The 13,982-nt window shown below is 36.1% G+C and overlaps 1 protein-coding gene across 1 annotated transcript in view; it reads right to left on the reverse strand.

Moving 5' to 3' along the window:
• Nucleotides 1-8,613: 8,613 nt before the first annotated feature.
• Nucleotides 8,614-13,982, reverse strand: part of LOC132893681 (uncharacterized) — a 55,235-nt gene continuing 49,866 nt past the window's right edge. The window contains exons 9-12 of the mRNA XM_060932824.1: nucleotides 9,778-10,116; nucleotides 9,664-9,687; nucleotides 9,421-9,524; nucleotides 8,614-9,283 (exon numbers count right to left, since the gene is read on the reverse strand). Of these exons, the coding sequence (XP_060788807.1) occupies nucleotides 9,266-9,283; nucleotides 9,421-9,524; nucleotides 9,664-9,687; nucleotides 9,778-10,116 (485 nt within the window). The 3' untranslated portion in view covers nucleotides 8,614-9,265. The remainder of the gene's footprint in view (nucleotides 9,284-9,420; nucleotides 9,525-9,663; nucleotides 9,688-9,777; nucleotides 10,117-13,982) is intronic.

Here is a 13,982-nt window from a genome sequence, read left to right on the forward strand (position 1 = left end):
GACAATTTTGTGTTTTCCATGAAAAGTCACACTTTTATTTACCACCATAAGTTGTAAAATGAATAGAAAATATAATCAAGACATTTTTCTGGCCATTTTGAGCATTTAATCGACCCCACAAATGTGATGCTCCAGAAACTCAATCTGCTCAAAGGAAGGTCAGTTTTATAGCTTCTCTAAAGAGCTCAACTGTTTTCAGCTGTGCCAACATGATTGTACAAGGGTTTTCTAATCATCCATTAGCCTTCTGAGGCAATGAGCAAACACATTGTACCATTAGAACACTGGAGTGATAGTTGCTGGAAATGGGCCTCTATACACCTATGGAGATATTGCACCAAAAACCACACATTTGCAGCTAGAATAGTCATTTACCACATTAGCAATGTATAGAGTGGATTTCTGATTAGTTTAAAGTGATCTTCATTGAAAAGAACAGTGCTTTTCTTTCAAAAATAAGGACATTTCAAAGTGACCCCAAACTTTTGAACGGTAGTGTAGGAAGTGACAGATGAATTCAGCAATCAGATACTGATTTATAGTAGGAGGGACCAAAAATTGATCTCCCTCAGCCTTCTCGAAGGCCAACATGAGCTTAACCGTGAGTCGGTGCTGTCAGTGTAGCAGTGAAGTCACCTTCCAGCCAGTGTAGCGTTCATCAGTAGTGTTAGCGAATGCTAATAAAGCGATCAAGCCAGTGCTATCGAGAGCAAGTAGCACAGGCTAACGGCTGAGAAACTAAGATTTCTGTCTCCAGACTCTTCTTCCATGCTGCTCGCAATAGTATTTTTCACTCATACACTACCGTTCAAAAGTTTGGGGTCACTTTGAAATGTCCTTATTTTTGAAAGAAAAGCACTGTTCTTTTCAATGAAGATCACTTTAAACTAATCAGAAATCCACTCTATACATTGCTAATGTGGTAAATGACTATTCTAGCTGCAAATGTCTGGTTTTTGGTGCAATATCTCCATAGGTGTATAGAGGCCCATTTCCAGCAACTCTCACTCCAGTGTTCTAATGGTACAATGTGTTTGCTCATTGCCTCAGAAGGCTAATGGATGATTAGAAAACCCTTGTACAATCATGTTAGCACAGCTGAAAACAGTTGAGCTCTTTAGAGAAGCTATAAAACTGACCTTCCTTTCAGCAGATTGAGTTTCTGGAGCATCACATTTGTGGGGTCGATTAAATGCTCAAAATGGCCAGAAAAATGTCTTGACTATATTTTCTATTCATTTTACAACTTATGGTGGTAAATAAAAGTGTGACTTTTCATGGAAAACACAAAATTGTCTGGGTGACCCCAAACTTTTGAACGGTAGCGTACTTAAGTATTCATTTCCCTGTGTAATTTACTGAGTTACTTTTAAAATCAGCATCGACAGCTACACACAACGGAGCGACTTGGCAGCCTGCCGCTAATCCCCTGCAAAATCCTTTGCCCTGTTGCTTTTTTGGTGTCTGGCTAAATTTTGGCTGAACTCAAGTCCCAGTTCGCCACTGTATTTCACACATTTTTATGTGGACCTTTCACATGTAGTGCATGTGCTTTTTATTTTTCCAGATATGTATTTTTGTATATGATTCACTTATATTCACATTTTAATCTTTCATATGTTGGACGCAGGCCATCGCAAGGCCGTCACCTTGCTACCTAAGAGTTTAGAGCAGAATTCCACATGTTCTCCATGTGCATATGTGGGTTTCCTTGGTTTTCTCAGATTTTGTCCTACTATCAATAAACATGCAAGTAAGTGGATTGGCTATGATAAATTGCCCCAGGTATGAATATGTGCATGTACTGTAAATGGTGCCCTGTGATGTCCTGACATCTCCTTCTGGCAGAAATCTCCCTCCTTGCTCTCAGTGTTACTGGGCTTGGCTCAGAATTCACTGACTCTGAGCAGGACAAAACACTTCCTGGACATAAATGATGAAGATAATTTAGGACACGTTGTTTTATTTACAGTCAATTATCAGCAAAGGAACTTGAATAAAAAAAGAGGCACTGTTGCATGAGATGCCTTTTTTTTAATGGTTTAATGAATGGTTTTCTTGGATTAAAAAAAAAGAAGATAAAAATACAGTTTAAAATTTAAACCTTACAAGTTCAAAATGGCAGCCCAATCATGGAATCATCATGTGCTTCTGAAATTGAGAACCATGATCTTGACGTCGAGGGTTATGTTCATTTTGTGTATATGTTTGTGCGTTTTACCTGGTGAAAATGTGATGGTGTCTTCAAGCACCACGTACTCGTCTTCCTTGTAGAAAGCAACGCTGCACTTGAATTTGTTTTTGATGTTGGTCCACTCAGTTTCATTGACTCTCAGTCTGCTGGACATGCTGTAGAGCCTTGTGTCTGGATCTTGTAGGGCTGCATGGTCTGTCGCAACACGATGCGTTCTATTTTCCCCATTCACTTTCCAAACAATGCTAATGTGATCTGGATAAAAATCTGTCACTAAGCACACCAAAGTTACAAAGCCTTTTTTTTTTTTCTGGGCTTCGCAGAGCTCTACCGGAGAAGGTGGCATCAACTTTATTTCTGGCTCAGATATGTTCATGTTGGGATCTTAGAAGAAAATGAAAAGAATTTCAGGGGAAAATGTCATTATGAATGTCATCAGTGACATTTAAAAAATATATATTATTTGCCAGTCATTGTAAATGTGTGAAAGGTTGCTCAGAAATAATCACATGAAAGATTATTTCAAAATATTATTTCACATAAAATGCATGGAATGATGAATGATTTTGATTTTAAATAGATTTTCACTGCCATTTTATCTTGCTTTTTTATCAGGTGTTTTGTAAACTACATTAGAACTGCATGATGTGCTTGAAATCATGTATTATACACTAAATATCATTAGGAAGCACATTTAATTATTACACCCTTTTTCAATTCTCATCAGATTTTAATATTTTTAAGTACTGTCATGATATGCTAATTTTCCTCATAGTTATCAGGTTTTTTATATATTTATTTTTGAACCTTGGTAACAATTTACTATGAAGTCCAAAACTAAGCAATGTATTAAGACTTAACTCATTTGTTCATAATGATGAATGAATACATGCACTAATCCTTAGCACATCCGGAAATCTTGATGTGCTTATATTAACAGGCTCCGAGTCATACAGTCCCCTCCAAAAGTATTGGAATAGCAAGGCCTGTTCTGATATTTTTGCTATACACTGAAGACATTTGGCTTGAAATCAAAATATGAATATAAGACGATAGATTAGAATTTCAGCTTCCCTTTCCTGATATTAACAGGAATGTACATATATTAAACAAATTAGATCATGGCATCTTTTGTTTGAATCCACCCATTTTTCAAGTGATCAGAATTATTGGAACACATGACTGACATGTGTTTCTTGTTGCCCAGGTGTGGCCTACGCCTCTTGGTTTTGGTTTTCATCAATGCAGACTGCATTTATTGTTTAAAAAAATGAAGACCCGAGAGCTTTCTATGCGATACACGCAAGCCATTTTAAAGCTGCGAAAAGAGGGAAAATCATTCAGAGCTATTGGAAAAGCATTGGGCAAAGCCAATACAACAATTTGGAATGGCCTGAAAAAGAAGCCACTGGTTTCTACTGGTTTCACATTGAACATGTTGGCCAAGGAAACAACAGCAGTTGATGACAGAAATATTATGAAATATAGGTCAAGCATGGTGGAGGTACGGTAATATCATGGCTTGGGCTTGCATGGGTGCTTCTGGAATGGGCTCACTAATTTTTATTGATGATGGAACTCATGAAGGTAGCAGCAGAATTAATTAAAAAGCCTACAGAGACATTCCTGCTGCCAATTTACAGAGAAATGCTTGAAATCTAATTGGGAGGAACTTCAAAACAAGTGGAAGGTTTTAGACTAGCCAAGTCAAACACCAGACCTTAACCCAACTGAGCATGGATTTGACTTCCTGAAGAGGAGACTGAAGGAAGAAACCCCACAAAACAAACAACAACTGAAAGAATCTGTGGTTGACCTCTGAAAAAAAAAATCACAAAAGAAGAATGCAACAGTTTGGTGATATCAGTGGGTCATTGGCTAGATCCAGTTATTGCAAACAAGGGATATGCAGCCAAATAATGAAGTGTTATTTATTTAAAGTTACTAAGACTAGGTGTTCCAATACTTTTGCTCACCCAAAAATGGAGTGGTCTGCTAACAAAGGTATCATGTTCGAATTGTTTAACACATCTAGATGTAAATATCAGGGAAAAAAAACCCCTGACATTCAGATGTATCTTTTGTCTGATATTTATCTTTTGAGCTTGAACCCAAATGTTTGCATGGTACAGCAAAAACAAAAGAACTGGCCTTGCTGTTCCAATAATTTCGGAGGGGACTGATGAATATGAATATTGTACCTTATTCTGTTAATTAGTATTAACTCCTGATAGATACATATCAGACAAAAGATACATCTGAATGTTAGATTTTTTTCTCCTGATATTTACATCTAGATGTGTTAAACAATTAGAACATGACACCTTTGGTAGCAGACCACTCAATTTTTAGGTGAACAAAAGTATTGGAACATCTCGGCAAAGTTTGAGACCCTTGATATCAAAACAATTTGTTAGTGGTGTTGGTTTCAAATTCTGAATTGTTTCAAGTTACTTAAACAACCTTAGGGTTTGGTTAATCTACACTGTGCACAAAAAAAGACAATGTAAATAATCTTTATTAATGCTGCATAGGTAATTTTAATTAGTGGAATGAGTTCACAAGATATTACCATTATTAATGGCTATTCATATATGACTCAGCTGTTAATGTGAACACTTAATTTTTTCCTGATGGGCTAAAGATTAGTGCATGGATTAATTTGTCATATTTTTAAGTTATATCCATATAATTCTTGGTGAAGTATTAATATATTACTTATTTGTGGACCTTAAGCAATATCATATAGTATAGTAACTCACTGTGTTACCGAATGCTTTTTGGTTGGAGTAAAGTAAGAACATTTAAAAAGGTGATTTAAAACTATCTTGACAATTACAAAATTCAGGGCTACATAATTGTTAATTAGCTAAATTCTTAATGATAATAGCCGAAGAAAACAAGGTTAAATCTATGAATCTAAATTGTACTCTACGTAGAACTTCCAAACTTTAACTGTATGCTTGAATAGATAATTTTGTTGGTTAAAAACGAGACTTGTAATGACTTGTAGCATCTAGTTGATTAGTAAAAGTGAGTACTTGTAAAATGATCACTGAGTGTTATAATAATAACAACACAATATGTAACTTACCCAAGACTGTTAGTTTGGTCCCTGATCCAAATTCCAGTTTTGCATAACCAGTACACGTTGATTTAACTCATGACAGAAACTAAACTTGCAGAAATAAGCTTTATTGGGGTTTTGCTATCTCATTAATAAAATTACCATTAAATCACCAAATAATTCTGTCACTGCAAACTTGATATGATTGTAAACAGTATAAAGGTGTATTTTGCAAACTATATAGTACAGTAACTGACGTTTAGCAGTGGATTGTAACTGCATCGCTGAAAACTAGTTTTCCAAGAGAGTTATAAAAGCTGTGTGGCATGTTTCCCGAGTTGTATAAGTGAAATATCATTTAGATTTATGTGAGAGAATGTTATTGAGGAAGTCATGAAAATTCAATGTTATTCCATGAAGCTATAAAATGAACACAAAACATAGTTGAGATTATTGAATAGCCAATCAAACTGACTTCGTGCACTATAATTATGACTATGCCGAGGTAAATGCTTTTAGTAATGGAATAAAAGAGAACAATGAAGAACCCAATGATAATCCTTTTAGGTTTTTTTTTAAAGCAACTTACTCACCTCGAACTGTTAATTTTGTCCCAGGTCCAAATTTCAAGTCGGTGAGGCTGACACACTTACACAAGGCCTGACATAAACTGCAGCAGCGTAAAGGCACTGATGGCTATCAGCGTTTGAGGCCCCTCATCTATTAGAAACTGGAAAAGACAAAGCTTTCCTCTGTACAACCTAAGAGGGGCCTCTCATAACCTCCAGAACTCTGCAGTATCTGCTAGGTCTGATTTGTTTGTTGGGAATGTTTGCTGGAATCATTTTCATTTTTAAATAAGCCCTCTCTGGGAATTATCGCGTTATTTATGATTAGCATGATTAGTCTGGGATTAGTTGGGTTGCTAGCTGGGATGTTGTTTGTCAGCCATTGCTGCTGCCTCCAAAAAAAGTCACAGGATCTTCAGATGTTAATAATCGAATAAAATATAAACATGGATTTTAGACATGTAATATACTTCACCACCGGGGAACTGTCAGGGCCTTCTAGGTGTTCAGAGAAGGCCCAAGCATATCAGCATTCAAATGTTATATTTAATTTTTTTCATTCTTTAATTGCTTTCATTCTTTTATAATTTCATTATAATTATTCTCTTCTAATTCTAATTTGGCCTCATTTTCTATCAAATTTGCTTCAGAAATGAAAGCGTTACTGTCCTGAAAACATTAAAATCGAGTTATCCAATGAGATTGTTTTGTTTGTTGTCTCCAGGCTGAGAAGAGTTTAGAGCTGCTCACTCATTGGTTAGGACTTCATTGCCGGGACAGAAGGCCATGGCAGTGTATGTTTATGTACACTACCGTTTAAAAGTTTGGGGTCACCCAGACAATTTTGTGTTTTCCATGAAAAGTCACACTTTTATTTACCACCATAAGTTGTAAAATGAATAGAAAATATAATCAAGACATTTTTCTGGCCATTTTGAGCATTTAATCGACCCCACAAATGTGATGCTCCAGAAACTCAATCTGCTCAAAGGAAGGTCAGTTTTATAGCTTCTCTAAAGAGCTCAACTGTTTTCAGCTGTGCCAACATGATTGTACAAGGGTTTTCTAATCATCCATTAGCCTTCTGAGGCAATGAGCAAACACATTGTACCATTAGAACACTGGAGTGATAGTTGCTGGAAATGGGCCTCTATACACCTATGGAGATATTGCACCAAAAACCACACATTTGCAGCTAGAATAGTCATTTACCACATTAGCAATGTATAGAGTGGATTTCTGATTAGTTTAAAGTGATCTTCATTGAAAAGAACAGTGCTTTTCTTTCAAAAATAAGGACATTTCAAAGTGACCCCAAACTTTTGAACGGTAGTGTAGGAAGTGACAGATGAATTCAGCAATCAGATACTGATTTATAGTAGGAGGGACCAAAAATTGATCTCCCTCAGCCTTCTCGAAGGCCAACATGAGCTTAACCGTGAGTCGGTGCTGTCAGTGTAGCAGTGAAGTCACCTTCCAGCCAGTGTAGCGTTCATCAGTAGTGTTAGCGAATGCTAATAAAGCGATCAAGCCAGTGCTATCGAGAGCAAGTAGCACAGGCTAACGGCTGAGAAACTAAGATTTCTGTCTCCAGACTCTTCTTCCATGCTGCTCGCAATAGTATTTTTCACTCATACACTACCGTTCAAAAGTTTGGGGTCACTTTGAAATGTCCTTATTTTTGAAAGAAAAGCACTGTTCTTTTCAATGAAGATCACTTTAAACTAATCAGAAATCCACTCTATACATTGCTAATGTGGTAAATGACTATTCTAGCTGCAAATGTCTGGTTTTTGGTGCAATATCTCCATAGGTGTATAGAGGCCCATTTCCAGCAACTCTCACTCCAGTGTTCTAATGGTACAATGTGTTTGCTCATTGCCTCAGAAGGCTAATGGATGATTAGAAAACCCTTGTACAATCATGTTAGCACAGCTGAAAACAGTTGAGCTCTTTAGAGAAGCTATAAAACTGACCTTCCTTTCAGCAGATTGAGTTTCTGGAGCATCACATTTGTGGGGTCGATTAAATGCTCAAAATGGCCAGAAAAATGTCTTGACTATATTTTCTATTCATTTTACAACTTATGGTGGTAAATAAAAGTGTGACTTTTCATGGAAAACACAAAATTGTCTGGGTGACCCCAAACTTTTGAACGGTAGTGTACTTAAGTATTCATTTCCCTGTGTAATTTACTGAGTTACTTTTAAAATCAGCATCGACAGCTACACACAACGGAGCGACTTGGCAGCCTGCCGCTAATCCCCTGCAAAATCCTTTGCCCTGTTGCTTTTTTGGTGTCTGGCTAAATTTTGGCTGAACTCAAGTCCCAGTTCGCCACTGTATTTCACACATTTTTATGTGGACCTTTCACATGTAGTGCATGTGCTTTTTATTTTTCCAGATATGTATTTTTGTATATGATTCACTTATATTCACATTTTAATCTTTCATATGTTGGACGCAGGCCATCGCAAGGCCGTCACCTTGCTACCTAAGAGTTTAGAGCAGAATTCCACATGTTCTCCATGTGCATATGTGGGTTTCCTTGGTTTTCTCAGATTTTGTCCTACTATCAATAAACATGCAAGTAAGTGGATTGGCTATGATAAATTGCCCCAGGTATGAATATGTGCATGTACTGTAAATGGTGCCCTGTGATGTCCTGACATCTCCTTCTGGCAGAAATCTCCCTCCTTGCTCTCAGTGTTACTGGGCTTGGCTCAGAATTCACTGACTCTGAGCAGGACAAAACACTTCCTGGACATAAATGATGAAGATAATTTAGGACACGTTGTTTTATTTATCTCGTGTGTTTACTTGAATTCACATGTGCAATTTCAGGCCGTAACACGTTGAAATGCACAGTCGCATGTTTTTCAAATGTGACCACACATGACTCACATAATCGCATGTGAAAATCATCGGATCACGTGTATGTGAAATGTACGTGAATAAAGTTGCAAACATCCTTCAGCAATATTTTTCATGCCATGAACGAACATACATTTTGTTTTAATACCAAAATCATCATTATACTGAAGCATTACAGGCAAGCTTGAATGATGTGTACAGTCATTAAAAAATGCAAAAGATTCTTGTTTTAAACATCAAGTGAAAGAACAAGTGCTGAGTAAAAAAAAAAAAAAAAAAAAAAAAAAAAAAAAATATATATATATATATATATATATATATATATATATATATTCATCATAAAATATGTACAGTATAAATTTTGTTAAACCAAACTGAAGACAACAGTAAGATAAATAAAGTAGGGCAGAATTAGCAAAGCGCTTGAAAATAATCATGCTTTTAAATACACAGCTCATGTCTGAACTAGCTGTTAGCATATTCATATAAACTCTTCCTCTTCCTCTGTCACATGACCACATGGCTGTTCTCCATCATCAGACTCCATCAGTTTCATTGCCTTTACTTTGAAATAAAACCCTGTGCAACAGAAAATTACACTTTTATAAAACTATTGCTCTCAATTTAAGCAGTTAAAAGTAATTGCAGTACAGAGCCTTCATGTAATAGGTGGACAGTAACATTGTAAATACAACAGCACTGAAGGAGGTCTTTACCTGTTTCTTAATGATGACCAGGATGAAAAAGCCGTATGCAAAACTTTTGGCAATGAACATGCCATAGGCTAGCATAGTTGTTTTCACTGTTCGAGCATATCTTTCTAAAATCAGACAAAAGAGAAAACAATCGAACTGTAAATTGAATTGTTTCAAAAATATTCAAACGAATGCGTGTATTTAAATAAAGGTATTTAAAGTGTATTTGAAGTTTCATTTATGTATTGCGATGAAGGATCTTACCGGCATTATCCTCATCACCTGCAACTGCGGGGGGAGGTTTTGAACACATTAGTGTTTATTAATAATAATAATAATAATAATAATAATAATAATAATAATAATAATAATGCCTACTTTTAGGTCCTACTATACTGTCGGAATAGATTTCGTACTTTTCTGTCTCGTTAAAGAATCTGACAAGACATGTAAAGGTTTTGCCTTTGGTCCACTCTTTGTAAAAGATGTTCAGTCTGCTGGAGATGCTGTAGAACTTATTATCATGTTGTATGGGAGCACTGTCTGTACTAACATCAGTGGTACGTTGTTCTCCATCAATTTCCCAGGACACAGTCACATGGTCAGGGTAAAAATCTTCAGCCACACATACCAATGTGACATTTTCTTTTGTACACACTTCACTCTTAGAGACATTTAGCACCCGGACAGTTGGTGGTGTGATATCAATGGCTGGATCTGAAAACAGAAGAAAAGGAACATTTGTGATTATCAGTGTAAATGGCTTAATAATTAAGAAAAGGTTATTACAAGGGATTCATCAAATTATTACTCACACCTCATAGTTTTTTTTTTAAAAGGAACTCTTTATTTTAAGTAACTGAATGATATTGTATAACCAAGAGACGAATGTATAAAATATTCCCTTTTATCTATGTTTTTCCAAACCCAAGTGTTTTGGAAATGTAAATCATTTTCACCCAGGTTGTCAATGTAAGGTTAGGTTAACCTTTTTACACTAATATCTTAAGTATTCATGCTCATTCTTTGCAATATTTATGTATTTAATAAATCACATGCCCAAAATTCGCCAACAGCAAAGACTATACTGACCACACTGTCTGCAATTTAAGGTAGAAATATTCTAAGGTCCTTTTGCCATTTCATTCTTAAGCTTCAAGCTTGACAATTTTTTTCCCCAAATAATACACCTATTATGAGACTGTAATTTCATATTTCTTTTCCTTACATCTATATGGGTTAAACAGCTTAGAACATGACACCTTCTGTTTGAACCTACCCACTTTTCAAGTTTTCCAAAGATGGATATGAGACAATAGATTACAATTTCAGCTTTGATTCACATCTAGATGTGTTACATGATTTAGAACATGATACCTTTGGTGGCTGACCACCCAATTTTCCACCCATCCATTATCCGGTGCAGGGTCGCAGGCAAGTTGGAGCCTATCCCAACTGACTATGGGCGAGAGGCAGGGTACACCCTGGACAAGTCGCTAGATCATGGCAGGACTGACACACAGAGACACACAACCATTCACACTCACAGTCAATTAAGAGCCACCAACTAGCCTAACCTGCATGTCTTTGGACTGTGGAGGAAACCAGAGCACCCAGAGGAAACCCATGCAGACACAGGGAGAACATGCAAACTCCACACAGAACGACCCCTGTCAGCTGCTGGGCTCGAACCCAGAACCTTCTTGCTGTGAGACGACAGTGCTAACCACTATGCCGCCTGTCACCCAATTTTCATATTTCATATAAGGAAAATAATTAGAGCAGCTGGACTTAAAATAAATTAAGTTAATAACACTTAATATTTGGCTGCATATCCTTGCTTGAAATCAGTGCATCAAGCTGGCAGCGCACTGACATCACTGTTGCATTCTTCTTTTACGATGCTTTTCCAGGCTGGTACCACAACTTTTTCAGTTGTTGCTTATTTTGGGGGGTTCTCCCTTCGGTCTGCTTTTCAGAATGTGAAATACATGCACGGTTAGGTGGTATTTGACTTGGCCAGTCTAAAACCCTCCAGTTTTTCCCCCGGATGAAGTCCTTTGCTGTGTTGCCAGTGTGTTTTGGGCCAAATTGTCTTGCTGCATGGTGACATTCCTCCCAATTAGACCAGATGCATTTCTTTGTAAATTAGCAGACAGAATGTTTCTGTAGACTTCTGAATTTTTTTCTACCATCATGAGCTACATCATCAATAAAAATCAGTGAGCTCATATTTCCCCTCTTTTCTCAGCTTCAAAATGGCTTGCTTTTTTCCCCATAGATCAGCTCTCTGGTCTTATCCTTTTTAACAACAAGTGCAGGTGAAACCCAGGGTTCAAACAAAGAGTAGATGTTCAGAGTTATTACTTCATCAATCGATCTATCTAACATCAATCAATCAATCAATCAATCTAACCGGACACACCTGGGCAACTTGAAAAATGGGTTGGTTCAAACCAAAGGTCTCATGTTCTAAGTTGTTTCACCCATGTAGATGTAAAATATAAGGAAAATAAATATGAAATTTAAATTTATCGTCTCATAATAGGCATATTATTGGAAGTCAAATACCACCCAATTGAGCATGTATTTCACATTCTGAAGAGCACACTGAAGGGAGAAACCCCCCAAAATAAGCAATACCTGAAAAAGTTTTGGTACCAGCCTGGAAAAGCATCATAAAAGAAGAATGCAACAGTGATGTCAGTGCACTGCCAGCTTGATGCACTTATTGCGAGCAAGTCATAACCACATATTAAGTGTGATTAACTTAATTTATTTTAAGTCTAGCTGCTTTATTTTCCTTATATGAAATATGAAAATTGGGTGGTTGGTCAGCCACCAAAGGTGTCATGTTCTAAATTGTGTAACACATCTAGATGTAAATATGAATGAAATCTGAAATTATAATCTATTATCTCATATCCAGCTTTTGATCTCAAATCCAAATGTCTTGTGTACAGCAAAAACAAAAGAACTGGCCTTGCCGTTCCAATACGGTCATAAATTTTAAATTATTACACGGTTAAAGTCAATTCTTTTCCTAAATTCACTTCCTTTAAGAAAGTGCTTGTTTTTAGACCTTGATACTGTAGTTATTTTTCGGAAGCAGTCTATTTGTCGTAAATGAGCCGTTTGTAAAGAAGACTTTGATTTAAAGGGATACAACATGCTGTTCATGGACACAAAACTGGGGGGAAAATAGAATTATTGATTGGTTGTACCTCAAGGCAAGGTAAATGTTTTAAACATATTAATAAGCAACACATCCAGTATTATGTACATGCACATGGAAGTTCACGATACCAAGATACCACAATAATAATTATATTTAATAAAATGCATGGCTGTTATGGATAATTATTGATTATTAATAATGAAATAGAAAATACTCTGAAAATACATTGCTGCCTTAGATGATGTACTTAGTGTCTGGTTAACTTAGTTGGAACACAAGATTTTTTTAAGACGATGACTCAAAAATAGCAACTTTTCAGATTCTTAATAAGGAATTAGATTGATGATTGAACTCTGCAAACTACAACCAGTAGAATACAAATAAGGGATTGACTTCTCAGACAATCACCTCAAGAATAATACAGTATTACTGAATAAAGTTTATATTTATATGACATTAACGTATGAATGGCACAAACACTGATAAATCAGTATTAAATTTTATCGCAGAAAAAGTACGTTTTGGCAAACAAACACTGCCATTTTTTTTCTGATTGTACTTTCTTGGATTATTCATCTGATGTTACAGTTGTATGTTGAACTCAACTGACTCCTTGGCAGGAAAACCACAAGCAGTTTTCTCAGAAATTACAATGATCTTGTGAGTTTTCATTCCAACGTACAAACCATTTCAAGCAAGTCTTTGAGCACAATTGCCTTTAAGTCTTTAAATTCATACATTTATACATCACAGACACTGATAAATAAAGCTTAATTTTCTTTTGCTTGCACTGAATACAAAAAATACAGCATTTTACAGTGATTTGTAGTCATCATAATAATATGTATTACTTTCAAAGATTACAGGTATGCACTAACTTCTCTGACATAACAAAACAGTGTCTAAAAGCCATTACAATGCTTGAATAAAACGGATAAGCTTAACCTTACCGAGAACAGTGAGCTTGGTCCCCTGGCCAAAGTATGCAGGCTGGTTGTTCACACTGAATTTCAGTAAGAGTAAAACAATCTGCAGCTCCTCGGCTTGAAAGAAGCCTATCTGATCCAGCTAGACTATAATTTAAATCCTTGCGTTCTTTAAAATACCATACTAAAACAAATTTGTCTACCATGCACTTTTATGCACTTTCAAACTGAAGAAAACTGTCAAAGATGCAACATAAATGTAAACATAACTCTAAAAACATGTCCTAGTAAATAATAACTTGCCAGATCATTTGGAAGGCCTAAAGTGCCTCATTTAATTTAATGAATCATTCTAGTATCAAGAACGAGATCTATTCAAAAATTGATAGATTTTCGAATCAACAAGTATGAATTTTGAGCTGAGGTTTAAGGAACTGCCTTCAAGAGTAAATATAAAAATTCAATAAAATAAAGGTAAG

This window comes from Neoarius graeffei, chromosome 11, assembly GCF_027579695.1.
Source record: "Neoarius graeffei isolate fNeoGra1 chromosome 11, fNeoGra1.pri, whole genome shotgun sequence".
Classification (NCBI taxonomy): Eukaryota; Metazoa; Chordata; class Actinopteri; order Siluriformes; family Ariidae; genus Neoarius; species Neoarius graeffei.